This window comes from Hemiscyllium ocellatum, chromosome 8, assembly GCF_020745735.1.
Source record: "Hemiscyllium ocellatum isolate sHemOce1 chromosome 8, sHemOce1.pat.X.cur, whole genome shotgun sequence".
Taxonomy (NCBI): Eukaryota; Metazoa; Chordata; class Chondrichthyes; order Orectolobiformes; family Hemiscylliidae; genus Hemiscyllium; species Hemiscyllium ocellatum.
The window spans coordinates 104,496,314-104,523,882 of NC_083408.1; the positions used below are offsets into that span (position 1 = coordinate 104,496,314).

The 27,569-nt window shown below is 43.2% G+C and overlaps 1 protein-coding gene across 1 annotated transcript in view; it reads right to left on the reverse strand.

Annotated features, from left to right (window-relative positions):
- The window catches only part of ism2a (isthmin 2a), a 78,689-nt gene that overhangs the window by 34,192 nt on the left and 16,928 nt on the right, over positions 1-27,569 (reverse strand). Inside the window, exon 3 of the mRNA XM_060828580.1 lies at positions 14,619-14,934. Coding sequence (XP_060684563.1) covers positions 14,619-14,934 — 316 coding nt within the window. The remainder of the gene's footprint in view (positions 1-14,618; positions 14,935-27,569) is intronic.

Below are 27,569 nucleotides of genomic sequence, written 5' to 3' on the forward strand. Positions count from 1 at the left end.
CTTTTACCCTTCTTGAAAAGAGGAACAACATTCTCCTCCTTCCAATCCTCCGGTACAACTCCAGTGGAGAGTGAGGAGGCAATATCCTCGAAAGCGGCTTAGCAACCTCCTTTCTCGCTTCCCGGAGCAGCCTAGGATAAATCTGGTCTGGCCCTGGGGACTTATCAATCTTATCCGTCAATTTGAACTTGATTCTTCACTGTGTTGTAACCAGTAACACATTCTCATTTTGCTTTCCTTCCCTACCAAAATACCTCTTGAACATAATCACATGACACTCTCTATAATTCACCTCACTCAATTTTCTTCCCATTTGATAAGACCCACTAAACTTTGCCTTTAAAAGTTCACCTACCACTGCTAGTAACACTAAATCTTTATCTCTAGCAAAATTACAAATTTTTGATTTCTTGTTTGCTTCCTGTTTCATTATATGCTGTCTATCCAACTTAACAGCTCTATTTAATCTTTCCCTAAAATTTGACACATAGTCCAATTATGTGGTCTCTGAACTCTGACTCACTAATTTCTCCTTAATTAATTTCAGTGGTCTCCTCACCTCAGACCCAAAACCTAATTCAAATAGACAGAATTTAATTGATTAATTAGGTGCATTCCTAATTGCAAAACGTACAAATGGAATTCCTTTATCCCAATCCTTTGAATAGTCTTGACTACAAGCCCTCAACATGATCTTTAAAGTTTTATGCCACTGTTATAATGCTGTTTATGATTCTGAATGATATACAATTGATTTGCATTGTTTTATTCCTAAGCTATCCATAACTTCCTTGAATAATTTTGATGTAAAATCTCACGCTCATCCGGTTGTATTTCTGAGGGTAGTCCATTTCTAGTTAAAAAAATTGAGTAACTCTTCTTCAGCACGGTGGCTCAGTGGTTAGCACTGCTACCTTACAAAACCAGGGTCCCAGGTTCAATTCCAGCTTCACGCGATTGTCTGTAAGGAGTTTGCACATTCTCCCAGTGTCTGCATGGGTTTCCTCCGGGTGCTCCAGTTTACTCCCACAGTCCAAAGGTGTGCAGGTCAGGTGAATTGGCCATGCTAAATTGTCCATAGTGCTAGGTGCATTAGTCAAAGGGGGGGTGGGTTACTCTTCGAAGAGTCGGTGTAGACTGGTTGGGCTGAAGGGCCTGTTTCCACACTGTAGGTAATTTAATCTCATCCTTTGAGCCATAATACTGCTTAATGGAATGGCCGCTGGAAATCTAGTAGACAAACCTGGTATTGGTCGACAATACTGATTCCCACTTTTTGTTTTTGATAGGAGTCCTTTGAAATCAATTAAGACTCTTAGAAAAGGTTCCTCAAATGTGGGAATAGGTATTAAAACTACCTGAGGTTTCCAATTACCTTAGACGTATGACATGTTCGGCAAAAGTCAATCACATCCTTATGCAGTCCAGGCCAATAAAAATCTTTTTGTATTTTGGCTTGAGTTTTCCTTATTCCCAAATGAACTCCTAATGGTAACTCATGTGCTACCTGCAACACCTCCCTTCTGCAACCCATCGGTAATACACTTTGATAAACTTCTGCCCATTTCCCATCCGCCTGATTATGTGATGGTCTCCATTTCCTCATCGAAACTTCATTTTTACGGTAGTAATGTGCTAGGATACACTCCGTTTCTTGTTCTTTGTATGCTTTATTATACAGCTGCATTAATTTTTCATGTTTCTGTTATAATTCAGCTAATTTCTCGAAACTAAAAATATCCATTTTCTCCTCCATCTGTTCTTATTTTTCTCTCTCAACAATTTAATCAAACATAGTCTGATTATTGAACTTCAGCTTCCTTACCTTTACTCCTTGATTTCTCCTTCTACCTCAATCTGTGGCTTTGTAACCCTGTTATCACACTATCAGGAAAATCCCCAGGATATACTTCCTGTCACACCTCAGTTGCCTGATTTTCCACTGGCTTTTCAACCACAGTAAGAATCATTCCCACCTGTGATCCAACTGTACCATTACCAAGGATAAACTGAATTTCTGGAACCGAGAATTTCTGTATTACTCCTACCACCACTTCACTTTATATAATGAAATACTGGTCTTCTCACTATGAATTCCACATGTTACCACTTTCTCTGGCAATATTCCTTCTGAATTACATACCTCCTCATTTCTCACCAAAGATTACCTTGTTCCGACATCTCTTAAAATCTTAATTTCTTAATGCTCCTTCTGACATACATGAGTAAAGCTTACCCATGCAAGTAAATTTTTAGAGAGGTCTTGCGCTTTCTTCTCAACCAACCCCTAATCAGGTTGTGCATTCTTTTGCAGCTTTTTAGCTTGCAGATTCAGTGTTCTTTACCACTTCAACAAAAATCACTGGCTTATCCTGTTTTCCCATATGTCTTCCCAGTGCTTTTTCTAAACCATCAATGCTGCGACCTTCATGTGGCTTACTTTATTACAGTGAAAACACCAGAGCTTTTTTACTTCTCTTTCCGCCTTGAAGATTTCCTTTTTACCCTATGGCAAACTATCTTTACTGTCTTCAGTGAGATCTCCTTTTCCCTTACCATCTGAGGATTTCTCTTTTCCCCAGTTTCTATCCGTCACAGATTGAAATTGATGTTGGAGCCAAATTTATGAACCAAATCATAATCATCTGCCATTTCAGCTATTGATCTTGCAGTTTTAACTCTCTGCTCTTCTACAAATGTGTTGCTGGTCAAAGCACAGCAGGCCAGGCAGCATCTCAGGAATAGAGAATTCGACGTTTCGAGCATAAGCCCTTCATCAGGAATAAGAGAGAGAGAGAGCCAAGCAGGCTAAGATAAAGGGTAGGGAGGAGGGACTAGGGGGAGGGGCGATGGAGGTGGGATAGGTGGAAGGAGGTCAAGGTGAGGGTGATAGGCCGGAGTGGGGTGGGGGCGGAGAGGTCAGGAAGAGGATTGCAGGTTAGGAGGGCGGTGCTGAGTTGAGGGAACCGACTGAGACAAGGTGGGGGGAGGGGAAATGAGGAAACTGGAGAAATCTGAATTCATACCTTGTGGTTGAAGGGTTCCCAGGCGGAAGATGAGGCGCTCCTCCTCCAGCCGTCGTGTTGTTGTGTTCTGCCGGTGGAGGAGTCCAAGGACCTGCATGTCCTCGGTGGAGTGGGAGGGAGAGTTAAAGTGTTGAGCCACGGGGTGATTGGGTTGGTTGGTTCGGGCGGCCCGGAGGTGTTCTCTGAAGCGTTCCGCAAGTAAGCGGCCTGTCTCCCCAATATAGAGGAGGCCACATCGGGTGCAGCGGATGCAATAGATGATGTGTGTGGAGGTACAGGTGAACTTGTGGCGGATATGGAAGGATCCCTTGGGGCCTTGGAGGGAAGTGAGTGTGGAGGTGTGGGCGCAAGTTTTACATTTCCTGCGGTTGCAGGGGAAGGTGCCGGGGGTGGAGGTTGGGTTGGTGGGGGGTGTGGATCTGACGAGGGAGTCACGAAGGGAGTGGTCCTTGCGGAACGCTGATAGGGGAGGGGAGGGAAATATATCCTTGGTGGTGGGGTCCGTTTGGAGGTGGCGGAAATGGCGGCGGATGATACGTTGTATGCGGAGGTTGGTGGGGTGGTAGGTGAGAACCAGTGGGGTTCTGTCTTGGTGGCGGTTGGAGGAGCGGGGCTCAAGGGCGGAGGAGCGGGAAGTGGAGGAGATGCGGTGGAGGGCATCGTCGATCACATCTGGGGGGAATCTGCGGTCCTTGAAGAAGGAGGCCATCTGGGCTGTGCGGTGTTGGAATTGGTCCCCCTGGGAGCAGATGCGGCGGAGACGAAGGAATCGGGAATATGGGATGGCATTTTTACAGGGGGCAGGGTGGGAGGAGGTGTAGTCCAGGTAGCTGTGGGAGTCAGTCGGTTTATAATAGATGTCTGTGTTGAGTCGGTTGCCCGAGATAGAAATGGAGAGGTCTAGGAAGGGGAGGGAGGAGTCTGAGATGGTCCAGGTGAATTTCAGGTCGGGATGGAAGGTGTTAGTAAAGTTGATGAACTGTTCAACCTCCTCGTGGGAGCACGAGGCAGCGCCGATACAGTCATCGATGTAGCGGAGGAAAAGGTGGGGGTGACACCGCACAGCCCAGATGGCCTCCTTCTTCAAGGACCGCAGATTCCCCCCAGACGTGATCGACGATGCCCTCCACCGCATCTCCTCCACTTCCCGCTCCTCCGCCCTTGAGCCCCGCTCCTCCAACCGCCACCAAGACAGAACCCCACTGGTTCTCACCTACCACCCCACCAACCTCCGCATACAACGTATCATCCGCCGCCATTTCCGCCACCTCCAAACGGACCCCACCACCAAGGATATATTTCCCTCCCCTCCCCTATCAGCGTTCCGCAAGGACCACTCCCTTCGTGACTCCCTCGTCAGATCCACACCCCCCACCAACCCAACCTCCACCCCCGGCACCTTCCCCTGCAACCGCAGGAAATGTAAAACTTGCGCCCACACCTCCACACTCACTTCCCTCCAAGGCCCCAAGGGATCCTTCCATATCCGCCACAAGTTCACCTGTACCTCCACACACATCATCTATTGCATCCGCTGCACCCGATGTGGCCTCCTCTATATTGGGGAGACAGGCCGCTTACTTGCGGAACGCTTCAGAGAACACCTCCGGGCCGCCCGAACCAACCAACCCAATCACCCCGTGGCTCAACACTTTAACTCTCCCTCCCACTCCACCGAGGACATGCAGGTCCTTGGACTCCTCCACCGGCAGAACACAACAACACGACGGCTGGAGGAGGAGCGCCTCATCTTCCGCCTGGGAACCCTTCAACCACAAGGTATGAATTCAGATTTCTCCAGTTTCCTCATTTCCCCTCCCCCCACCTTGTCTCAGTCGGTTCCCTCAACTCAGCACCGCCCTCCTAACCTGCAATCCTCTTCCTGACCTCTCCGCCCCCACCCCACTCCGGCCTATCACCCTCACCTTGACCTCCTTCCACCTATCCCACCTCCATCGCCCCTCCCCCTAGTCCCTCCTCCCTACCCTTTATCTTAGCCTGCTTGGCTCTCTCTCTCTCTTATTCCTGATGAAGGGCTTATGCTCGAAACGTCGAATTCTCTATTCCTGAGATGCTGCCTGGCCTGCTGTGCTTTGACCAGCAACACATTTGCAGCTGTGATCTCCAGCATCTGCAGACCTCATTTTTTACTCTCTGCTCTTCTACTTGAGTTCTCACTACTTCAGGAAGTGAATTATTGAAGTCCTCCAAAATAATCATCTCTCATGTTTGATCTATCTTCAATGCCCTTATCCACCGATCAAAATTACTTTGATCCTTTCAATGAACAGAATGAACTCAATGTTTGACCATGTTCCCTCCTCAGATTCCTAAAATATTGTCTGTGGACTTCTGGTACTAGCTTGTATGCACTTACGATGGATTTTTTTCACCCCATCATAGTCCCCAGATACTTCCTCTGATAATTATGCTACAACCTCACTAGCTCTATCTACCAACTTTGTTTGAATCAACAACACCCACATGCTTATTTGTTTAGCCATTTCCTCAAATGAAATGAAAAAGGCTTCTACATCCTTCTCAGGCAGCATCCAAGGAGCAGCAGAATTAACGTTTCGGGCATAAGCCCTTCATCTTATGGTCTTATGGTCCTTCTTTTCAAATTTTGGCAATGCTTTGACATGTTGAAACAGATCCCAACAGGAATCCCATCTGGCTACGATGGGATTGCTCTCCATCACTATCTTCATCACTACTCCTACCTTTCCTTTCTACCTCCACCATTTTAAGTCATCTTCAATTCCAACATCTGAAATTCAAAAACTCCCTTTCTTCTGCTAGGGGCCTTACTTTTTTTCACCCCACTGCTCGAGCTATTCTGTCTTTCTGCTTTCAATTGTAATTCAAACTGTTTCATTTCCTTTTCATATTCAAGCTCCTTCAGTTGCAATTGAATTTCAGCCAATTCCAAAGATTCCAATGATATTTTTGGCATTGTAAATATTGAGCTATTCCTGCAATTACCTCACCTTTTTGCACAAAGGCAACCCCAACTCCAGCTTGTCTGCCAATTCCAAATTCTTTGACTTGCTCACTTTCTGTAAAACCCCTGAAGTCACTTCAGTGGGCGGCACGGTGGCACAGTGGTTAGCACTGCTGCCTCACAGTGCCTGAGACCCGGGTTCAATTCCTGACTCAGGCGACCGACTGTGTGGAGTTTGCACGTTCTCCCCGTGTCTGCGTGGGTTTCCTCCGGGTGCTCCGGTTTCCTCCCACAGTCCAAAGATGTGTGGGTCAGGTGAATTGGCCATGCTAAATTGTCCGTAGTGTTAGGTAAGGGGTAAATGTAGGGGTATGGGTGGGTTGCGCTTCGGCGGGTCGGTGTGGACTTGTTGGGCCGAAGGGCCTGTTTCCACACTGTAAGTCTAATCTAATCTAATAACAACTTCTTCCACCTCCAGAAAATTCTTAGTGTTTGAAAGAGCCACTCCTGTACAGTGCATACTTTATTTAAACCCAATAAAATCAACATCCAAAAAGAGAATACCAACACTCAATACTCATTGTCCTTGAATCAAATAATCCTAAACCCAACCTGAAATTAGAGATTTTGATTCCAACAAGTGTCCCCAGTCTTTTATGGATCAGACAAAACCCCCTCAAAGTTTGTTAAAGGAGATAGCCGAGACCCTAACTTTTCCTTATTTTAAAAGGTAAGTATTAGGCATTACATTCCAGATGTAATTCGATTGGTCAAGCTACTTGACTTTAAGCAAAACATACTACTTTTGGCTTTACACTAATTTAAAATAAAGACAAAAATATCTTTTAACTACTCTGTGTTAACTTCTAACTAACTGTTCCAATATAGTAACATCCCATAAAACCCTTGGCAAAGGCAAATTCAGTAAAATAGATAGTTTCACATACAATTCTAGCAGCAGGAACAGAACCCCAGTTTTAACTGTAATAGAGTGAGGAATAAGAGCTTCCACATCTAGTTTCAGGACCCCAGCAACTGCTGAAAACTAAAACTAAAAATCCTTGTTCTGTGGGAGCTTGATCCCACCCATTCAGGCTGCTTGTATTGTTCCAACTTTAAAAAAGAATCCAATGCCTCACAGGGTGTTTACTGAATTAGCTTTGAGCAGACTGCTCTAACCTTTTTCTTTAATAAAGAAAGATTGAGACAAAGGACAAAATACGCTTCTTAAAGCCATAGTTCTGTCACAGTACTGACGAGGTCCAGCTGTACCTTATCACCATTCCCTCCACAGTATTAATTTGCTTGTCCAACATCAGTATTGAATGGCCAAAAGTTAACTCCCATTAAATTTGGGAAGATCAAAGCCATTACTATCATTCAGGTCTCTATTTACTACCACAGACCTTGGCAACTGCCTGAGGCTAAACCAGTACATGTGTAGTCTGGTGTCATATTCATCCTCGAAATAAGTATTGAGCTATGACTGCTAGATTTTTATTTCCACCTGTATAACGTCACTCAACTAATTTCACATCTTCCTCATCTCATCTGCTGAAACTCCTTATCCATGCCTTTATTGGGAAGTCATGTTACGGCTGTACAGGACATTGGTTAGGCCACTTTCAGAATATTACGTGCAATTCTGGTCTCCTTCTCTTGGAAGGATGTTGTGAAACTTGAAAGGGTTCAGAAAAGGCTTACAAGGATCTTGCCAGGGTTGGAGGATTTGAGCTCTAGGGAGAGGATGAATAGGCTGGGGCTGTTTTCTCTGGAGCATCGGAGGCTGAGGGGTGACCTTATAGAGGTTTATAAAATCATGAGGGGCATAAGTAGACAAAGTTTTTTCCCTAGTGTGGGGCAGTCCAGAACTAGAGGACATAGGTTTAGGGTGAGAGGGGAAAGATATAAAAGTGACCTAAGGGGCAACTTTTTCATGCAGAGGGTGGTATGTGCATGAAATGAGCTGCCAGAGGAAGTGGTGGAGACTGGTACAATTGTAACATTTAAAAGGCATCTGGATGGGCATATGAAGGGTTGGAGGGATATGGGCTGGGTGCTGGCAGGTGGGACTGGATTGGGATGGGATATCTGGTTGGCATGGACAAGTTGGACCGAAGGGTCTGTTTCTGTGCTGAACATCTCTATGACTCTATGACTCTTTGTCACCTCTAGACTTGTCTATTCCAATGCATGGATGGTCTCCACATTCTACCCTCTGTAAATCTGTGGTCATCTGAAGCATTGCTGCCTTTGTCCTGCCTCATACCATATCCCATTCTTCTATGACCCTTGTGCTTACTGACTTGCACTAGTACTTGGTCAAGCAACATCTTGATTTAAAAATATTCATCCTTGATTTACAATCCCTCCGTGTCTTCAACCCTCCCTATCTTTGCAATCTCCTCCAACTCCACAACCCACAAAGATATCTGCGCTCCACTATCCTGAACTCTTGTGCATCCCTGAGTTTAAAATGTTCTATTATTGCCCTTTTGAAGAGGAGGCCCTAAGATGTATAATTTCCTTCCTAAACCTCACCATCCATCTATCTTCTTTAAAACACTTGTCATGACTACCTAATTACAATATTAATTTAGTAAAGATGGTTAACCTGCTGTATGACCCTATAACCTTTTAGCACGGATGAACTACCTTACATGGTGGTTCCCAGAAGTCGAGTAAAAAGTGAGGTCTGCAGATGCTGGAGATCAGAGCTGAAAATGTGTTGCTGGCTAAAGCGCAGCAGGTCAGGCAGCATCCAAGGAACAGGAAATTCGACGTTTCGGGCACAAGCCCTTCATCAGGAATGAGGAAAGTGTGTCCAGCAGGCTAAGATAAAAGGTAGGGAGAAGGGACTTGGGGGAGGGGCGATGGAGATGTGATAGGTGGAAGGAGGTCAAGGTGAGGGTGATAGGCCGGAGTGGGGTGGGGGCGGAGAGGTCAGGAAGAAAATTGCAGGTTAGGAGGGTGGTGCTGAGTTCGAGGGAATTGACTGAGACAAGGTGGGGGGAGGGGAAATGAGGAAACTGGAGAAATCTGAGTTCATCCCTTGTGGTTGGAGGGTTCCCAGGTGGAAGATGAGGCGCTCTTCCTCCAACCGTCATGTTGTTATGTTCTGGCGATGGAGGAGTCCAAGGTCCTGCATGTCCTTGGTGGAGTGGGAGGGAGAGTTAAAGTGTTGAGCCACGGGGTGGTTGGGTTGGTTGGTCCGGGCGTCCCAGAGGTGTTCCCTGAAGCATTCTGCAAGTAGGCGGCCCGTCTCCCCAATATAGAGGAGGCCACATCGGGTGCAGCAGATGCAATAGATGATGTGTGTGGAGGTGCAGGTGAATTTGTGGCGAATATGGAAGGATCCCTTGGGGCCTTGTAGAGAGGTAAGGGAGGCGGTGTGGGCGCAAGTTTTGCATTTCCTGCGGTTGCAGGGGAAGGTGCCGGGATTGGAGGTTGGGTTGGTGGGGGGTGTGGATCTGATGAGGGAGTCACGAAGGGAGTAGTCTTTGCAGAATGCTGATAGGAGAGGGGAGGGAAATATATCCCTGGTGGTGGGGTCCGTTTGGAGGTGGCGGAAATGACGGCGGATGATACGCTGTATACGGAGGTTGGTGGGGTGGTAGGTGAGAACCAGTGGGGTTCTGTCCTGGTGGCGGTTGGAGGGGCGGGGCTCAAGGGCGGAGGAGCGGGAAGTGGAGGAGATGCGGTGGAGGGCATCGTTGATCACGTCTGGGGGGAATCTGCGGTCTTTGAAGAAGGAGGCCATCTGGGCTGTACGGTATTGGAACTGGTCCTCCTGGGAGCAGATGCGACGGAGATGAAGGAATTGGGAATATGGGATGGCGTTTTTACAGGGGCAAGGTGGGAGGAGGTGTAGCCCAGGTAGCTGTGGGAGTCAGTCGGTTTATAGTAGATGCCTGTGTTGATTCGTTGGTTCCCCGAAGTCACATGATTATCTCATTGGTTCATTGACAGCCAAAAAAGACTGTTGTATTATGTTAGCATCAGTCACAAAGGGAGACATTTAGAATTTGGTTGCTCCTGGGACAACACAATGGGTCCTTCTAAATTTTCAGCAATGAAATTTCAACGCTTCTGAGAAAACAGGAAACTGGAAGGACAACACAGGAAATTCGAACATAATTGACTTCTCTTTGTCAAATAATGATTCATGTAAATTAACATAGCAGCCATATCAAGTACTAATCTGTGTAAAACAGACGATGAGGCGCTATTTTGTCAGATCTCCAAGAACTCAGACATTAACAGAGGAAAAACAGTTCTCAGCCAAAGGGAGCATAGGGGAGAAGGTAACCCCAGCTAAATGACTGTTATATTGAAACAGGCGACTAAGGGCCAGATGTTGCAGTGCTGTAAATTTTAAACAAAAAGGTCACCTCACTGCCTCCAAGAAGCTGCTCTTATGTCATGAGGAAAGGTTGAATTTGTTGGGCCTATGCTAACTCAAGAACTTGTTCTGCTTAGTGCATTTGTGGGAGAAACCTATAACTTTTCAACCACAGAAGCCTTCACAGTTGCTGAATTCCAACTTCAAGTTTTCAATCCCCCCTCAGCCCAGAGACAAAATTCCAAAGTAACAGGTCTGCCAGAATCTTACTTCCATCTTTATACCTATCTTTTATCAGTACAGTACATACTTTTAATCTTTGCTAATATCTATTTTAACTAATAACTATCACTTGTTTTAAGCTTAGCAAATTTCAGCAATGGTTAGGTAATAAACTAACCTTTATCTTGTTTAAGGGCAAATCTTGCTGCTAGCTACTTTTAAAGTGGTACCTTCAACAAACAAAAAAGAAGGCTACATGAGCTATACAAGTTCACAGTTCATGGACAACACTGCACACACAGCTGGTGTGGTCATGCAAAACTCCTTAAAACCTCTCTCTTTGCTCTAACCTTTGGCCCTATGACCTAATAACTCCTTATATAGCTAGGTATCACATTTCCTGGGAAATGCCTTAGGAATTTTTAAAAAGGAATTGGCCATTTGGCTCCACGGGCCTGCTCCACCAGTGAGGAAGATCATGCCTGATCTGATTATGGCCTTGAATCCACCTTCCTGTGGCCCCCTGTAATCCTCAATTCATTTGTGCATTAAAAGTCTGTAATACATAGAGGTGAAGATATTCAGTGACCTACCTCCAGTGCTCCTGAGGTAATGAATTTCAAGAATTAATGACCTTCAGAGAGAAGAAATTGCTCCTCATGTTCTTACTTTGAAACTATGCCCCAGTTCTAGATTCCACCTCTTACCCATGCCAAAAAAGGAAACATGGTCTGTGTACCTGTGCTGTCACGTGCCCTTAAGAATCTTAAATGTTTCAATAAGAAGACCTTTTATTCATCTAAATTCCAATGTGCATAGGCCCGATCAACTTAGCCTTTCCTCATTGCACAATCCTGTCATACCTAGACTCAGCTGAGTGAGCCGTCTCTGAACTACTTCCAATTCAAGTACATCCCTCCCTAAATAAGGAGACCAAAACTACATAATATTCTAAATGTGGTCATACCAATGTTCTATACAGTTACAGCAAAGATTTCTTTACTTTTATATTCTGTTCCCCTTGTAATAAAAGCTGACAATGCATTTGCCTTATGATCACTTGAGACATCTGCATTCTAACTTTTTGTAATGGACTTATGGAGACATCCAGATCTCTGCGCCACAGAATCCTGCAATCTTCACCCATTTAAATAATAATCTGAACAAAGAACAAAGAAAATTTACAGCCCAGGAACAGGGCTGTTCCAGGGGCCCTCTCAGCCTGAGCCGATCTAAATCAACTGTCTAAACCTGTCGCCCAATTCCTAAGCATCTGTATCCCTCTGCTCCCCACCTACTCATGCATCTGTCCAGTCACATCTTAAATGAATCTACCGTGCCTGCCTCTACCACCTCTGCTGGCAATGTGTCCTGAAGCACTTACCATCCTCTGTGTAAAGAACTTTCCGGTGTATCCCCCTTAAACTTTTCACCTCTCACCTTGAAAGCGTGACCTCTCGTTATTGAATCCCTCACCCTGGGAAAAAGCTTATCTCTATTCACCCTATCTATACCCTTCATGATTTTGTAAACATCAATCAGGTCCTCCCTCAATTTCCTTTTTTCCAATGAAAACAATCCTAGCCTACTCAACTTCTTTTCATAGCTAACACCTTCCATACCAGGCAACATCCTCGTAAACCTTCTCTGTACACTCTCCAAAGCGTCCACATCCTTTTGGTAATGGGGTGACCAGAACTGTACACAGTATTCTAAAGTAGTCTAGGGACTGGCTGTGAGCCAGAGTCCATATACTGCACATGTGTAAATGAAGAATGATTTGTTGAAGGGATACTGGACTCAGTTGAGTTATTTCAGAAAGAAAGCTCAAGTTAGAATAACCAGAAAAGGAATTCACATCCAGACTGTAACAGTGGCTGCTTTTAGTCAACTAATTGAAATGGGTCCAATTCTATTCACAGTCTGTTTTGAAGTCTCTCCACATTGTTAACCCCACCCCCACCCCCACCCCACACTCACACTCTGTGACTTCCTCCACCATTGCAACGCTCTGAGACACCTGCACTCTTCCTAATCTGGACCTTGTACATCCCAGATATCAACTGCTCCACCATTAGTGTATATTTCTTTATTTAAACGCTAAAACTCTGGAATCCTCCCTCAGCCTCTCCTTCTCTTCACTTTCTCTTTTCTCCTTTAAGATGCTCCTTAAAATCTACTTTTTGACCATGCTTTGGTCAGCTGATCATATATCTCCTAGTATGGCTCAAGCTTAAATTGTGTTTGACAGTGATCCTCTGAAGAAGCTTGGGATATTTAGCTAGCATTTTTTAAACCATTTATGGATTGTGGGCATTTATTGCCTACCCTAACTGCCCTATGAGCTACTTTCTTGAACCATTGCAGTCCACATGACAAAGGTTATCCCACAGTATTGTTCGGGAAGGAGTTCCAGGATTTTGACACAGCAACACAGTAGTACATTTCCAAGTGAGGACAGTGAGTGGCTTAAAGGGAACTTGCAGATAGTGGTGTTGCTGTGTACCTGCTGCCTTTGTCCTTCTAGGTGGTAGAAGTTGCTGTCAAAGGAGATTTGATGCATTGCTGCAGTGCATTTTGTCAATTATAGGTTAAGGCACTATATGAATCTGGTGTCATTTTTGAGTGTATTGGTTATGTTGGATATTTATGAACATTATTAATGAAAAGATTTTATAATCAGTGCCTGAGTGTTGCCATGAAGTGACTGATATGAACCAGGGTTCTCTAGCAATATTCTCTGTAATCAGACTTTAAAATGATGAGGTTAAAACGATGCATTTATTGTTTGACCCATGAGGAACTATCAACAAGTTTAAACCAACATTACTGATCAGTTGGTATCCCCTGTAAGAACTCCTGACAATTGAGTGTTGAACCTGCAATGACTAAGATACTGAAAAAAGTGACATTGTAAGAGCACAGCACTGAAAATAAGCTTTTGTAAATACTGCAGAATGATCACAACAGAAAAGAATCTGTTACCAGTTATCTGTCCACGTAAAATGTGAGCTGATGTAGCCATCAACAAGTTCTAAATATCTGTTAAACCATTGAGACCCCCAATCATCAGGAAACCAATAACTAGGTACTGCCACTCAGCAAGACATTGAGATACATCAAACACCATTATCTGTCAAACAGGGGGAGACACAGGACTGCCAGGAATACAATTAGGTAGAAACAAAGATTCCAGGATATGTTATCTCAATTGACTAGATGACTAAAGTTTGGTGCAGAAAACAGCAGTATGCATTGAAACCCTGTCAAGTTGCCAGAGTACCAGAGGACCATAGGGCTGCTCTCTCATTAGTTGACCTCAATCTACATAACAAACTAGCCATCCAGGTAACTGAGCTAACCAACCCCCATATGTTCCATTCATTCTCAAAACCTATTGATTCCGAGGGTTAGCAATCCCACTTTCCATCACCTTGTGCAAGGAGGTGGTATTAATCTGGGATTAGGAGACCCACATGATTGATTGAGGGGGAGAGAGAGAGAGAGAATGAAAGAAAGAAAGGAGAACGTGAATTTTTTTCAAGAGAACTTACAACTACTGCTACACTCTTAAAAACTAGGCTGTATTGTAATTTTTAAAATTTACAATGATGCCATGCAGAGGAAAATATCATCCCCTTGATTGGGGAAGTGAAAGGATGGCAGGAAGTGAAGAATTAAAAACATAAACTGCCTTCAGAGTGGGTGTCTATAGAATGTCAGGTATGTCAGCTGTTGATCCTCTGTGCAGTATGCCCAGAATAATTATGTCAATAATGCAGCCACTTGACCGCAATGGATTTTAAGATTGTCATGGGTTCAATTTAAATCCAATCTGTCTAAAAGTGACTGGACTAGTTTTGATCAGATCAGGAAAATACCTCGCAGTTTGTAAAACAGGCACCCAATTTCACTTAGCTAGTTTGCTGACAAGTGGATTAGGTTAAAATTACCTTCTATCGATCAGCCGGTGCCAAATACGGCATTAATTTGTTAGTCTTGCTTAGAACAGGGAGGAGAAATGGCATTTGGAAATATCTGCCTAGTAACACACAGAGGAACCTCATGTTTTTAATGCACTCACCATAATTAAACTTCTCCTTGGAAGACCAGCTATTTTGCAAAGGCCAGCTTCTATCCCAGACACCATCCAAAGTGCTTAGGACTGTGTCTTCTCCTTCATATTCAACAGCATAGTCATCGTCTTCATCGCTGTCCATCCCATTTGAGGAATCCAAACTGCCAACTTCGGCTGAGTCTGGATACTCCCAAAACAAGGGCCAGAAGATGTCTTTGTAGGACAGCCATTCCGCTGAGGATATGGACCAGTCATTGCGGTTCCCCTTCAGGAGATCCATCTCAATTTCTGCCTGAGGATCATCCACCACCTCAATGGTGACCTGACAAAATGAAAAATCAAGCCTCAGTTGCTTAATTTATTTAACAAATTAAGTCTTAACTTCTACCTATGTGCAGGTTCACTCCATTATTATGACTCCACCCCCAAAGAAAATGGTTTTGACTTCTTTAATCCTCTTAAACACATCAATTGCATTATCCTTTGGTCTTCTATAATGAATGAATTTCACTTTAAAATATTACATGTTTTACTTTAGCAGAGAGGGCACACCAGTACATTTTTACTGAATTTGAAACCAATGTCAGAATCAACTCATTTGTTTGTGTCTATAATTATGCATTACAGATGGACATTTACATTGAAAAACAGCATCTATTAAAATTTTGGAGGGCCAGTCATGGAGTGGGTGCTATTGTATGGTGATGTAAACTCATTATTCTATACAAGCTGTTGCTCACGAGGAAGGTTGCTGCCATCACCCTGATTAAGTGTAGATCTGCTCGGTCTAGTGCTGTAGAGAAAAACCAGCACTGATCTACCTAAAAGCGTCTCTTGAAATTGACAAGATATAGTTTCCTGCCTGTCAGCAACTAGCTCCTGGTCACATTGATATGATACACATTGTTAGAAAGACTATGAAGAGGACCCATGAAGGTCTCACTCGTTCAAGATCTACATAAATCATAATGGATTGGGGGAAGTGATTCTTATGGCCCTCCCCAGTATTAACCCTTTCACATCCACATACAACAGATAAATAGCGCAGACTACTCCAGGTGTTTAGAGTCTGATATCTGGAGATGATCTGCTATGAAGAGAATGTGAAAAGCTTTGTTTTAGTTGCTTTGACTAAGAGTCAAATTAAGCTGAACTTCACAATGCTACTAATGTCCTAAAGAAGAAGGGAAAAGATAGTGAAGATGGAAATCAATTATCCACATCCTCTATGTTGCCATGAGAACCAGGAGCTGGACAGGTGTCCCATCATTAAGCCAATCCCCATTGAATGTCTAAGGAAACACAAAACTTAAACACCTCCTTGATTCCCTGAAGGCAATCAAAACTCTGGTTAAAATAACATTATCTATCCTTTTTCTCATTTTTCAACTGATTGCTGACCTTGAGAGTCATCACCACCCACAAGTGCCCTGGAATAATGAAACCATCATTGCTGTGTTCAATGGGCATACCCTTCTCAGTGTTTGTTTCCAGGCTTATTGGATGAGAAACAATCGACAGCCTGATATAGTCTTTCACACACATTTTTAGGGATTTGGGAAGACAGATGACAGTGCTTGTTCCTTCAAGCGGTGAGAGTTCACTTAAATGATGTGGGGATGGTAAGCTGAGGTTACTATCACCTTTTGCCACGCTGTTTGCTATTTCTATTCAAGGTGACAGAAAATAATGCCCATTGTTAATTCGCTGACTCTCCGGAGTACAGGCAAATTCATTTGAAAGGCAACAAGGACAATTTTTATTTTCTAGATTATCCTCCCAAGGACAGCAACACCTACATAGATGAAAGATATTTGCCTTAATTGTTGCACCTCCAGCTTCACCTATACATAACCCATCCATTTGGTAAAGTTATAATGGCCTTCAGCAATTTCAGTTTGCATGTTTTATCAAATCTCATTAAATTTTATTTATGCACATGTTTGTCCCAGTCACCTGGGAGTGTAAATGAAAGATGTGAAATGTATGAATCTAGTAAATTTTAAATGTGCCTTACCATCTGAGCATTTTTGATCAGCCCCTAATCCTTTTGGACAGTTTGCTGTCCATCATGACTCAAGTAGTTCTGAACTTTCATGTACTAATTTATCAACACTATTCCCGTTCCACAGTTAGAAGCCTAAAATGCATTTTAACCAGAAATTGTTGGAGTTAGATTTGATGTTAGTACTGGTCGAGTACTAGTACTCCTGGCTGCACATACTTAAAGCTTGGAAACGATGAGTACCAGCAAAATATGTTAACTGGTCGTGTAGACTGAAAATAAAGTTCCATTAGTACTGATTCCATTGGACTCCTTTTTACGGGGGTTTGACAATTTTGAACTCTTTATTACTTCTAGATATAGAATTGTCTAATCAATTAATGCCCAATTAGTGGAGTAATGGATTATGTTTGGTACTTACTCAGCAATAATCTGCTCAATGATGTTCATTTGGGTTCTGCTGGGAACATTCAACTCCTGACTTCATACAACCTTGGTTCAAACATGTATGAAAGAGCTGAACTTCAGAGATGTGAGAATGACTGTGCTTGAAACCAAGGAGTCCTAGCAAACCTGGAGTCAATGGGAAAGAGGGGGAAGTTCGTCAGGTTGGAGTCACACCTTTGCACCGAGGAAGATGGTTTGGTAGAGGTCAGTTACCTCAGGTCCACAGCAGAGTTCATCAGGGCAGTGTCCCAGGCCAACCATCTTCAACTGCTTGATCAATGACTTTCCCTCCATCATAAGGTCAGAAATGGAGATGTTTGTAGATGACTGCATAATGTTCAGCACCATTTGCAACTCCTCACATACTGAAACAATCTGTGTCCATATGCTGTAATACCTGGTTAATATCCAGGCCAGGGCTGAGAAGTGATAAATGACATTTGTGCTGCACAAGTGCTAAGCAATGACCATTCCCAGTAAGAGAAAATCTAATCATTGCCCCATGACAAGCATTGGCAGAAGTACCACTCCCACTATCAACAATCTGGGGTTATCATTGACCAAAAATTGAACTGGCCTAGCCCTATAAATACTGTGGCTACAAGAACAAATCAGGAGGCCAGGAAATTCTGCATGAGGAACTCATCTCTTAATTCCTGTCTACAGGTACAAGTCAGGGGTGTGATGGAACACTTTCCACTTGCCCAGATGAGTGCAGCTGCAATCACACTCAAGATGTTTGCATCATGCAGGACACAGCAGCCTGCATAATTGGCATCACACCTATTACTTTCAATATCCCAACACCTGGAGTGGCAGCATTGTGTACCATCTACAAGATGTACTGTAATAACTCACCAAGGATCATCTCAGGCCACCTTCCAAACTCACGACCTTTGCCATCCAGAAGGACAAGAATAGCAATACACGGGAACACCAGCACCTGCAAGTTCCCTACCAAGCCACTCACCACTGTAATCTGGAACTATATCGTTGTTCTTTCACTATCACTGGATCAAAACTCTGGAGCTCCCTTCAAAAGAGCACCTGTCACCTCAAGGACTGCAGCAGTTTAAAAAGGTATATCTGCAGTTCTTTTGATTTTTATTTAATATTTAACTTTTTACCACTTCTCTTCTAGACATAGCCATCTTAAAGAAGTTCTGCTCCCCTCTCCAACAGGATGTCCATTCCAGTCTTTTCTGTTGTCCACTGACATTAATTTCACTGTTGCTGCTGGTGTTTGACCAGGTATTTGCTAAAACTTGATTCCACAGCCACATCACACTGTCCAACTGTTCTCTCTTTTTGGGCTCTATCCCCAAGCACCTATCATTTACTCCTTATTCCCTCCACCCAACCCTATCTTCTCCATAGAAACTGACATTTCCCAAGCTACCATCAGTTCTGAGGAAGAGTTACCAGACCCATTAACTCTGATTTCTCTTCTCAGATGCTGCCAGATCTGGTGAACTTTTCCAACAATTTCTGTGATCGAAGAAGGATGTTCAAGACATACTGGCCTATCCAACAACAAGCCCTTTCCTGACGAAGGGCTTTTGGCTGAAACATCAATTCTCCTGCTCCTTGGATGCTGTCTGACCTGCTGTGCTTTTCCAACACCACTCTAATATTGATTCTATCCAACAATATACACATTCCATGGCCAAATACAAGGAAGTCTTATGCCATTAATCAGGCAATAGTAGGATAACCATAAGTACTGAATTTTTCATTAAGCGTTCTTGTGTACTCTTTCCTCAAAATTGTTCATATGTCCCAGCTTACAACTTTTTCCCTTTTCGACAACCCTCAAACTATATCAATGGAAACAATAGGGCAGCACAATCCTCATGTACTGGAAATATAAATTGAGACAGTACAATGCAGCAGGTTGGGTGTCACTCTGAGAAGGTTGACAACTGAACCCAAAGTGACAGGCTCAGCCTCCTGGGAGTGTTCATGAGATCTGCCTGGGTCACTCTCCCAGATGCTGCGTTGATACTGTTTCTAAGCAACCAGTAACTCGCTGACACAGGTACTTGTGTGTCAGGTGATGTGACTCAGTGAAGGGACTGCAGAGAATCAGCTCAGTACTACATTGGGGCACAATCAAAGAGACTCATATAGCCCCTTTATGAAAAATGGAAAATTACTAGGAGCTGGCCAATGTGTCCTGCTTTTGAATTATGATAACTTGCTCGCCTGAGCCAATGGGCCTTCACACAGAAAGATTATCGAGGTTGTGGTTCTGTTCGCCGAGCTGGAAGTTTTTGCTGCAAACGTTTCGTTCCCTGGTTAGGGAACATCATCAGTGCTATTGGAGCCTCCTGTGAAGCGCTGCTTTGATGTTTCTTCCGGTATTTATAGTGGTTTGTTCTTGCCGTTTCCGGGTGTCAGTTTCAGCTGTAGTAGTTTGTATGTGGGGTCCAGGTCGATGTGTCTGTTGATGGATGTTCTTGCCGCTTCCGGGTGTCAGTTTCAGCTGTAGTGGTTTGTATATGGGGTCCAGGTCCATGTGTCTGTTAATGGAGTTTGTGGATGAATGCCATGCCTCTAGGAATTCCCTGGCTGTTCTCTGTCTGGCTTGTCCTATGATGGTAGTGTTTTCCCAGTCAAATTCATGTTCCTGGTTGTCTGAGTGTATGGCTACTAGGGATAGCTGGTCGTGTCGTTTTGTGGCTAGCTGATGTTCGTGGATGTGGATTGTTAGCTGTCTTCCTGTTTGTCCTATATAGTGTTTTGTGCAGTCCTTGCATGGTATTTTGTAAACTACGTTAGTTTGGCTCGTGCTGGCTATTGGGTCCTTTGTTCTAGTGAGTTGTTGTCTGAGTGTGGAAGTTGGCTTGTGTGCTGTTATGAGTCCTAAGGGTCGCAGTAGTCTGGCTGTCAGTTCTGAGACGCTCCTGACGTATGGTAGTGTGGCTAGTCCTTTTGGTTGTGGCATGTCCTCGTTCCGTGGTCTATGCCTAAGAGATAGACCACGGAACGAGGACATGCCACAACCAAAAGGACTAGCCACACTACCATACGTCAGGAGCGTCTCAGAACTGACAGCCAGACTACTGCGACCCTTAGGACTCATAACAGCACACAAGCCAACTTCCACACTCAGACAACAACTCACTAGAACAAAGGACCCAATAGCCAGCACGAGCCAAACTAACGTAGTTTACAAAATACCATGCAAGGACTGCACAAAACACTATATAGGACAAACAGGAAGACAGCTAACAATCCACATCCACGAACATCATCTAGCCACAAAACGACACGACCAGCTATCCCTAGTAGCCATACACTCAGACAACCAGGAACATGAATTTGACTGGGAAAACACTACCATCATAGGACAAGCCAGACAGAGAACAGCCAGGGAATTCCTAGAGGCATGGCATTCATCCACAAACTTCATTAACAGACACATGGACCTGGACCCCATATACAAACCACTACAGCTGAAACTGACACCCGGAAGCGGCAAGAACATCCATCAACAGACACATCGACCTGGACCCCACATACAAACTACTACAGCTGAAACTGACACCCGGAAACGGCAAGAACAAACCACTATAAATACCGGAAGAAACATCAAAGCAATGCTTCACAGGAGGCTCCAATAGCACTGATGATGTTCCCTAGCCAGGGAACGAAACGTTTGCAGCAAAAACTTCCAGCTTGGCGAACAGAACCACAACAACGGACACCCGAGCTACAAATCTTCAACCAGACTTTAAAGATTATCGAGGCTATGCAGGAATATAGAGTTGGGGTTAAAATCAGATCAGTCATGATTTTATTGAATGGTGGAGCAGGCCCAGTGACTGGCCTATTCTTGTCTGTATGTTCCTACAGCCAATTGTAAAGCAAATAGACTCTTGACTACATGAGTTGATAATTCTTGACTATCGATTCTGGAGGGTTTGCAGCATCTGCGATGGGGAAGGATGGGAATATGTCACAGTGCAGATAAGTGTAATTATATTTATTGTACTTGCTGGAGGAGGTTTACATTCATGATTTGGGGACGAGATACAGACCTACTTTCCCTTGGGGGTGATCAGAGGTCAAGTGTGGAACATGTTCATAAGTAATGAAGAGCTTTAGCAGAACACAGTATTTTTGTGCTGAGGATTAGGAAAGTTGGAGTCTACAAGAATGGAACATAAAATAATAGGACAAACAAAGAGAATGTCTAGGGCCAGGCCATAGAACAAAGAGCCTGGGAGAAGGCCTCAAGCCTGCTGGTAAGAGGTTAGTGTATAGAGAGTTGAGCATTACAAGTGATCCTAAAAATCTAATGAAGCGAATGGGAAAGATTACATTTCAAAAAGTCAAACAAAACTAGAAACTAAAAGCAGCCAATTAGTATAAGATTGAAGGAAATGAGGGCTGAGTGCACTGAATTGTTGTTCTTTGTAATGGATGCAAGGGAAATTATCAGAAAACTTCTCATGTTCTGAGAAATGAGGACTTCACCGAAAATAATCACCTACTTTAAGAATTATTAATGCACACTTATTGCGAGCTGTGTTCCTAGGGGCTGTTCTTAAAATTTCTCTGCTTCCTGTGACTTTTAGCTTTGGGCTTAATTACATTATTGTTACGAAGTGAAGGTTGACTCTCCTCTGATAATTAAAACCAAAACACCCAGAAAATGTCACCTCACCTCAATCTGATAAAAGTTGTGTGAAAAGTGGTATAACCTACCTCTTACCTCCAATCTGTTATAAAGAGTGTTAAATGAAATGGAATTGTTTCCCTCACTCTACAATTAACAGGTAATAATTTATTTATCTAACTCCAATCGTGAATAAATTAACAGAATTACTAACAAACAAAATAAATCTCTTTTAATTACTATCTATTCCCTTACTGAACTAAATTCTAACAGGTATGCTGTTTCAATAACATAGGTCCCAATTATATAAATCCAATTAACAAGAACAATAAATTACAACTTAGTCTCTCAAATTTCATACAGAATGTATTCTCCTGAACTTCCTGTACCTTCTTCCATCATTTTCCTCTTTCCAAAATGCCTTCTCAGTCGTTTCCTGATGTCAACATGCCTTTATGGATAGAGAGTACTTTCTAAGAGAACATGGAGATTTCTTGAGAGAGCCCAGTATTTCTTTGAGATGGCGGTTTGCTCGCTGTTCAAATGGCAGCTGCTCTCTACCAGTTTTCAAAAAACACTTCCTTAAATACCACCGATGATACAATAAATTCCCACAATATGATTGGTTTTAGGCTGTCAATACTCTGTTTTTAAATTTAATTGGCTTTGAAATTCTGAGTGTTTGGCTGAAATCAATTGGCCAAATTCAAACTTGTCATCAAAACCAGCCTAAGGTATCCATTAATAATTGTTACATGTTTTCAGCTTAAAATTGTCTGTACTATTCCACATCTGCCCTTCTTTGTTCAACTCTAACTTCAAAAAGCACTTTATCTCTTAAAGAGACCACACACTGCTTTTCAATTCATGATTATGCTACACAACTTTGCAACATTATGATTTAAATCATAATTCGTGAATGAAGTAGCTACTGGTTTTGGAAGTACGCTTTGGTCTTGCTTTCCAGCAGTTATGTTAGACTAGTCTGTCCAAGTGTTAGAGTTGTGAAGCCCCTAATCAGCATGTCTGCCTTGTGATGCATTCAGCCCTTTATATGGTTGCAGTACCACAGATGCAGTTGGTGGTGGAGGAGGCAAAACAAGTCCTTAGTTCTCCTCCAGTTTAACTCGTTCTGAACCTATTGGATTTCTTGTTATCTTATATAGATTGCCACTAGTTTTGCTCATCCCCACAAGAGGAATTATTCTCTGTAATTCTGTGTTGTATGGTTAATATTTCAACAACCATACTGATCCCCATAACACAGCATTTATAATAATAATCTCAGTGTATACTGCAGCCACAGTGGGAGCTGACAGTATTTGTCAAAACTGCCCCCAAACAGCAGATTTAAATTTCCTTGATAGATGGCAGTTTAATGGTTAAAATCCAGTACACATTCCTCCCTCCTAGAAATTTGTGGAGGTTTCAAAAGAACTTGCAAAAATAACCTATTCTCCAGCAGATGGCTCAGTTTCCAGGATAGAACAAACCAAGGGCATATTTGATGAACAAATTAAGAAAGTGATGTATATAAGAATTGGTTTAAATAGTCCTACAATATCCAGTGTGCTTTTAATCTTCATCATCATATAACAGAACACTCTGCTTCATCAGTTCTGGTAAGGAATGTCCCTTTCAAGCTTATACGACAAATGTAAATTGTAGTCCAAAAGAGTGAGACCCCATTAAGAAAACTGTCATTTTCTCCTGCATTCAGCTAGCAAAGCAAAGATTTGAATAAAATTTGTTTCTTTAGAACACCATAAGACCCTGTATTACAAAGAAGAACAAAGAAGAACAAAGAAAATTTACAGCCCAGGTACAGGCCCTTTGGCCCTCCAAGCCTGAACCGATACAAATGTGCTGTCTAAACCTGTCAGTCCATACCTAAGCATTTGTATCCCTCTACTCCCCACCTACTCATGAATCTGTCCAGATGCATCTTGAATGAATCTACCGTGCCTGCCTCTATCACCTCTGATGGCAACGTATTCCAAACATCCACCACCCTCTGTAGAAAGTACTTGCTGCGTGTATCCCCTTAAACTTTCCACCTCTCACCTTGAAAGCATGACCTCTCGTCATTGAATCCTTCACCCTGGGAAAAAGCTTGTCTCTATCCATCCTGTCTATACCCTTCATGATTTTGTAAACCTCAATTAGGTCCCCCATTAATCTCCTTTTTTTTAGTGAAATTAAACCTAACCTACTCAACCTCTCTTCATAGCTAGCACCTTCCATACCAGGCAACATCCTCATAAACCTTCTCTGCACCCTCTCCAAAGCGTCCACATTCTGTTGGTAATGTGGCGACCAGAACTGTACACAGTATTCTAAATGCGGCCGAACCAATGTCTCGTACAATTTTAACATGACTTGCCAGCTCTTATACTCAATACCCTGTCCAATGAAGGCCTATATGCCTTCTTGACCACTCTATCCTCCTGCGCAGCAACCTTCAGGTTACAATGGACCTGCACTCCCAGATCTCTCTGCCCATCAACTTTTCTCAAGGCTCTTCCATTCATTGTATAATTCGCTCTAAAATTAGACTTGCCTAAATGCATTACCTCACATTTGTCTGGATTGAAAGCCATCTGCCACTTTTCCGCCCAACTCTCCAGTCTATCTATATCTTCCTGTATCCTCTGACAGTCCCTTATGCTTTCAGCCACTCCACCAATCGTTGTGTCATCTGTAAACTTGCTGATCATACCAACAGTGCTTCTTCCAGATCATTTATGTATATCACAAACAACAGAGGCCCTAATACTGACCCCTGTGGAACACCACTAGTCACCTTCCTCCATTTCGAGAAACTCCCTTCAACTACTACTCTCTGTCTCCTGATGCTCAACCAGTTCTTTATCCACTTAGCTAGAACACCCTGTGAATTTGTGGTGTTTTGGACCACATTTGAATGGACAGTCACTGTCATGCCTTTAATGTAGAAAAGATCCCAAGGTACGCCACAGACAAAACTGTGGGCTAATGGATGGGAAGCCCAACATCTTTGTTATTGGGGGAGCAGATTTGGTTTTAAAGGAAGAGAGGTGAGGGGTCTAGAGAGACGGTTCCAGAGTTTAGGACTTAAATGCCTGAAAGTGCAATTTACTGGAAGAAGCAAATTAAACAAGAAATTAATCAGAATTGTGAGAACAATATATCCTTACCGGATGAGCTCAATGCATTCTATGCTAGATTTGAACAGGAGGTAAGTGAAATGATGTCACCTATCTCAACAGCCTCAGATGCACCTGTATCCATGGTCACCACACAGATGTTAGATTAGTCTTTTTGAGAGTGGAAAATGACCAGCTTGGGTGGAGTCCCACGCTGAATACTCAGACCCTGTGCAGAGCAGCTGGCAGGAGGACTTGCTGATATCTTAAACTCTCCTTACGATGATCTGAAGTCCCCATCTGCTTCAGGAAGAGCACCATCACCCTGATGCCAAAGAAAAGTTATGCAGCATGCCTCAATGACTACTGTCTGGTGGCTCTGACCTCCACAATTATGAAGTGCTTCGAGAGATTAGTCATGGCTCACATCAACTCCATCTGACCAAAATGCCTTGATCCTTTGCAATTTGCGTACAGGCACAAGAGGTCTACACTAAACACCATCTCCCTGGCCCTACACTCATCCCGGAAACATCTGGATAACAAGGATACCTATTGTCAGGCTCCTGCTACTTGTCCAAAGCTCAGCCTTCAATGCTATAGTTCCAAATAAGCTCACCTCTAAACTCCCAGACCTAGGTCTCAACTCCCCTCTCTGTAACCTGGTCCTCAATTTCCTGACCCACAGACCACAGTCGGTAAGAATAGGTGATAACATCTGTGCCAAGATAATCCCCAACACTGGTGCCCCACAAGGCTGCATATTCAGTCCCTTACTATACTCCTTGCATACTGACAACTGTGTGGCCAAACTCTGTCCCAACTCCATTTACAAGTTTGCCGACGACACTACCATTGTAGGTCAATCTCAAATAACAACAAATCAGAATACAGGAAAGAGATTCCGTGCATAGCAACAAGATGCAAAGACAACAATCTCTCCATCAACATTAGCAAAATGAAGAAGCTGGTCATTGACTTCAGGAGGCTGAGTGGAGGACACACGCCTGACTGCATTAATGGTACTGAGATGGAGATCGTCGAGAGCGTTAAGTTTCTAGGAGTGATAATCACCAATAATCCATCCTGGTCCACTCAAGTCAACACAACAGTCTAGAAAGTACAACAACATCTCTACTTCCTCAGGACGCTAAGGAAAGTTAGCATGTCCACAAAGACTCTTACAAATTTTTATAGATGCATCATAGAAAGCATTCTGTCAGAGTGCATGATTTGGATGATGGTGATGGACTCTGGTGTACAAAGTTAAAAATCTCACATCACCAGGTTATTGTTCAAAAAGTTTATTTGGAAGCACTAGCTTTTAGAGCACTGATCCTTCATCAAGTGGTTGTGGAATATAAGATCATAAGACACAAAATATATAGCAACGGTTTACATGTGATGCCAATGAAATGACATATTCTAAAAGACTTGGGATTGTTTGTTATGTGTGTCATCCGTTAGAATGACTTGTTGGTTTCAGTTCTTTCATATGTAAATCTCAGAACGTTTTTTAAAGTTATGTTCTCAAGTGAACTTTAACATTTGGGTGCATCACAGTGTGGTGCAGCAACTGCTCTGCCCATGATCACAAGAAGCAAAAGAGTCATGGATACAGCCTAGTCCATCACACAAACCAGCCTTCCATCCACTGACTCAATTTACACTTCCCGCTCCTTGGGAAAGCAAACAACACAATAAAAGAACCCTCCTACCCAGGTTGCACTCTCTTCCACCTTCTTCTGTTGAACAGAAGATATAAATGTTTGAATACACGTATGAGCAGCTTCTTCCCCACTGTTGTCAGACTTTTGAACGGACTTGTCCAATGTTAATGCTGATCTCTCTCTCTGCACCTTCTCTGCGGCTGTAACACTGTAGTCTGCACTCTGTTTTGCTTCCCAAATGCACTTTATAAGGTACGTTCTGCCCATATAGCACACAAAACAACACTTTTTCACTGTATCAAGATACATGTGACAACAAAAATAAATCAAAGGAATAATTCCATTAAGCTGGGTCATAAAAAAAGGCATTGAGTGAGGATGGTATGATCAACCTTGCAATCCAGTAGAGGAGAAAGAATGCACGACCATCAGTTATAGTGAATACTGATTGTGACCTTGGTTAGAGCTGTTCTTCTGCTACAGGAGGAGAAGGATTCAAATACAGAGTTGTGAGAAATACAGACAAGGATTTTGGGAGGAACAGCACCTTTGTGGATTGTGGTGAAGTATAGGGGGTTGCACATGGAGTGGCAAGGAGAGAGGGTACAAATTGTTTCTAGCCAATATTGAAATGATGACAGTCATTTAGAAAGAGAGGAGCAGTAATCGAGAAAAGTCAATTGCTTACAGTGATAGAATCATACAACACGGAAACAACCCTTCAGTCCTACCTGTCCACGCCAACCATGTTTCCCAAACTAAACTAGTACCATTTGCCTGCATTTGGCCTAAATCTTAGCAGGACTTATACACTTAATAGTAAGGTCCTAGGGAGCGTTGCTGAACAAAGAGACCTTGGAGTGCAGGTTCATAGCTCCTTGTAAGTGGAGTTGCAGGTAGATAGGATAGTGAAGGCGGCGTTTGGTATGCTTTCCTTTATTGGTCAGAGTATTGAGTACAGGAGTTAGGAGGTCATATTGCAGCTGTACAGGACATTGGTTCGGCCACTGTTGGAATATTGCGTGCAATTCTGGTCTCCTTCCTATTGGAAAAATGTTGTGAAACTTGAAAGGGTTCAGAAAAGAT